A 3859-nucleotide genomic window follows, 5' to 3' on the forward strand; every position below is an offset into this window, starting at 1 on the left:
GGGGGGGGGGGGAATGACAGGAAAAACTTGGCTGACCACTGCGCCAAGTCAAGGCACTCATTGCCCTCGCGGTGACACACACCCCACTTCCAACCTCAGGCTGTTAGGTCTGTTGTGTTGATTCCAACACTGGGAGGGTAGAACTCCTGAAAAGAAACTAGAGCTTCATCTTGGGCTAGGGATCCTCAGGGGACCCGGGCCAGATAGACGCCGGGATGACAGTCCGCCGCCCCCAGAGGGGAAGCTCGAGACCGTCTCAGATGTGGCCTTAGTCGTGGCCCCAGCCGGGCTCCGCGTCGCGGCAACCTCACCCAGGCCTGTCCCCAGGACGCCCCCCGCCCCCAGCTGGGTCCCTGGCTCACTGGCTTGGCTGATCCGCTGGATGTTGCCGCTGCATGTCTGGATGATGCTGTTGAAGTCCCGGAGCTGGGGCCCCGAGGGCCCCGGGTTTCGGTACATGTCTAAGGGACCGTAGGACATGACGAGGAACTGAAACCAGCTCGCCTTGCACCGCGTTCCTACCGGAAGCAGCCACCAGAAGGTACCCGCAGTCTGAGAGGGAAACCGGGAAGAGAAAGGGCGGGGAAGGGGCTGAGGCTGCGTGCGCACTAGCCCCGCCCACACGCAGCGCGCACGCGTCCGCTCCGCCCCTCTTCGCAGTGCGCAAGCGCTGCTGGAACCAGCGCTAGAAGGTGGCATAGACGCTAGAGTGCTCTAGGCGTGGCGATGTGGGGCGGAACGATGACATCAGATAGTTGGGGCTCCGATTGGAGGAGCTTGTGTGGCTGTGTTATTTCTCGCCTGGGCGTAGTGTGACTGGAGGCATAAAATTGTACCAGATGATCTCAGCCCTTACATCCTATTCTGTTCTATTCTGAGAATTCAGGCCCAAATATGGGAGAATTAAACAACTTTGAGACAGATCCGTAACCAAACCGTAACCCGAAATTTTCCTCATTTTACTTTCATCCTTTACGACTTTGGTAGTATTTGCAAAGCACTTTTATGGTTCTCAAACCACTTTCATTTCTCCTGTCCTTCCCTCTTCTAATCTAAACAATAAAATAATAATTATATTTGTTGAGCACGTACTGTGTGTGAAAACTCACTGCGATTCACTTGTTGATAAGCACTTTCATAGCAAGGGACAATGTTCTGTCTGTATTTATCTTTAAAATAGATAATGGACAGTCGGTTTTTAAAATGTTGCCGTAAAGTAACTCCAAAAACTAAACATTATTTTCTTTTACAGGTGAAAAAATTAAAACCAGAGAGGTTAATCGCTTTATTGAAGTTTGACTCTAAAACCCAAACAAACATTAAACTGACTTGTCATCTCATTAGTTCCCTAAAACTCATTCCCTTATTTCCAAATCCATTCTCTATCTAAATTTCTTCCAAATAGCCTGTTCATCTGTATCCAAAGCAAGGATTTCTTGAAGAATTGGACTCCTAAAATTTAAAAATCATTCCCTTAATTTGGAGTGTAAAAGCACAATGTTTCCATAGAAGACTGCATTTTGTGAGCGTATGGTAAAAGGAAAAACACGGATAGGATTTTGCTTTGGGAGTATCCAGATGATGAGAAGTGAAGGGGAACTGGCGGTTTCCTGTGTTCTCCACCCAACCGCACTGGAGCCTGCTTTGTAATCTCTGAAAAATGCTTGGAGGAAGCAGCTTGCTTGTGTGGGAGGGGCCCAAAATGTGTGAATGAGCCCATGTTCAGCCTTACAGCTTTTTTTCCTTGGAGTGCATTTTTTTTTCCTCCACAGAGAGGGCCAGATGACATTTGGGGCTCTTGTTGTGTTATTAAAACCCTACTAATTCTATAGAGTCCATAGTTTTGTTTTTTTCAAATCCTATAGAAAATCATGTAAATTATACTTTTTTTCCCTGTAAAATAATCTTGAGATTTTTAAAATTTACATATGACACTTCTTTTATGTGTGTGCTGGTGATTGAACTTAGGACCTCATGCATGCTAAGCAAGCACTATGCCACTGAGCTACAAGTGAAGTTCAGTAAATGTATTTTTCTCCTGAGAATTGAAGATATAATTGTTGTTTTCTTTCTCCATATTAAAAAAAAAAAAGGTGATTTCACATCTCTCATAGCAGTAAATCTATGCTTTGCAAATGTGGATTTCAAAAAAATATTTATTAAATACATTAATAATATGAATAATTTGACCATTTCTAGTAGTACCAGATGGTGTGAACATATTTTGTATACATTATCAGAAGTTCCCAAGATAAAGTTCATCTGATAAAGACCACCTGTTGCCTGACAAAATTAAGTTTATTAACTTACTGCTATAAACTGCACACTAGAGGAATCATGGGGGCATGTCACCAAACACAGGAAGAAGGAGAATTATTTTAGGATTTGGGGGAAAGATGGACTGGAGGTAAAATTTAAAAGTAGGAGAATTTTTTTGTTTGTCGGTTTTGGTCTTTGCAATCCTGGGGGTCAAACCTGGGGCCTTAGGCATTCTAGGCAAGCACTATACCTCTGAGCTACATCCCAAGGCCACAAGCAGTATTTTGGCAGCCTCAAATCACACCAGGCTATGTGTAAAAGGATTATCATCAGGCCTGAGCTAACAACAGGACTCAGGATCCTGTTTCCTTGGAAACTAAACATGAAGATAAATGTGGAACGTTGTATTTGAAAGCCTCTCATCTGAAGTTCTGAACCTGGGTTAGAAATTGAGTCTACTACCAGGCACAGTAGACCTGTAATCCCAGGGATTTAGGAGGCTGAGGCAGAAGGATCACAAGTTTGAAACCAGTCTCAGCAACTCTGAGAGATTGTAAGCTATTTAAAGAGAACCTGTCTCAAAATAAAAAATGGGGGGATGGGGATAGGGATGTATCTCAGTGGTTAAGCACCACTGGGTTCGATCCTCAGTACCCAAAAAAAAAAAAAAAAAAAAAAAAATTGAGGCTGCCTCTCTGCATCAAAGTAACCTCAGATTCTTCTAGTAAGAATAGAATATTCTGTTTTGTTTGTTTCTTTGGTTTTCGGTGTTATTTTTGTTTGTGTGTGTATATGTGTGTGTGTATGTTTACCAAGGATTAAAACCAGGGGCTCTGAACCACCAGGTCACATCCCCAGCACCTTTTTATTTTTTATTTTGAGACAAGGTCTTGCAGAGTTGCTTAGGGCTTAGCTAAATTACTAAGGCTGGCTTTGAGCAATCCTCCTGCCTCAGCCTCCGGAGCCAATTCTATTACAGCGTGCACTACTGCACTGACCCAGTATTCCGTTTTTACTAATATATCAAAGAGCAATTTTTTCTGAAAATCTAAAATTTTAGAGAATAAGATCCTTCAGCACTAAGTCCTTTTGTCAATTAACAAAAATAGCTTTCCGGGGTTGAGGCTGTAGCTCAGTGGTAAAGTGTTTGTCTCCCATTTGTGAGGCACTGGGTTCAATCCTCAGCCCCACATAAAAATAAATAAAGATAATGTGTGTTCATCTATAACTAAATAAATATTTTTTTAAAAATAGCCTTCCCAGGTTTGCCCTCATCAAGGTGAGATTAGCTCCTTGGTACAGATAAGGAAACTAGAGATTATGGGTACTTGTCCAATGTCACACAGCTGTTAAGAGGCAGAGTCCAGCAGGCAAGGTGGCACACTTCTGTAATCCCAGAGGCATGGGAGGCTGAGACAGAAGGATCACAGGTTCAAAAGGGTCCCAGCAACTGCTAGGTGCTAAGCAACTCAGTGAGACCCTGTCTCTAAATAAAATACAAAATAGGGCTGGGGATATGATTCAGTGGTCGAGTGCCCCTGAGTTCAATCCCTGGTACCAAAAACAAAAGCTGAGGGAAACATGAACAGGGCTAGAATTC

At 43.5% G+C, this 3859-nt stretch overlaps 1 protein-coding gene across 1 annotated transcript in view; it reads right to left on the reverse strand.

Moving 5' to 3' along the window:
• Stx12 (syntaxin 12) overlaps window positions 1-609 on the reverse strand; it is a 35575-nt gene extending 34966 nt beyond the window's left edge. The window contains exon 1 of the mRNA XM_015485423.2: window positions 363-609. Within this exon, the coding sequence (XP_015340909.1) occupies window positions 363-480 (118 nt within the window). The 5' untranslated portion in view covers window positions 481-609. The remainder of the gene's footprint in view (window positions 1-362) is intronic.
• Between the last annotated feature and the right edge of the window lie 3250 nt (window positions 610-3859).

Source organism: Marmota marmota, unplaced genomic scaffold (assembly GCF_001458135.2).
Source record: "Marmota marmota marmota unplaced genomic scaffold, marMar, whole genome shotgun sequence".
NCBI lineage: Eukaryota > Metazoa > Chordata > Mammalia > Rodentia > Sciuridae > Marmota > Marmota marmota.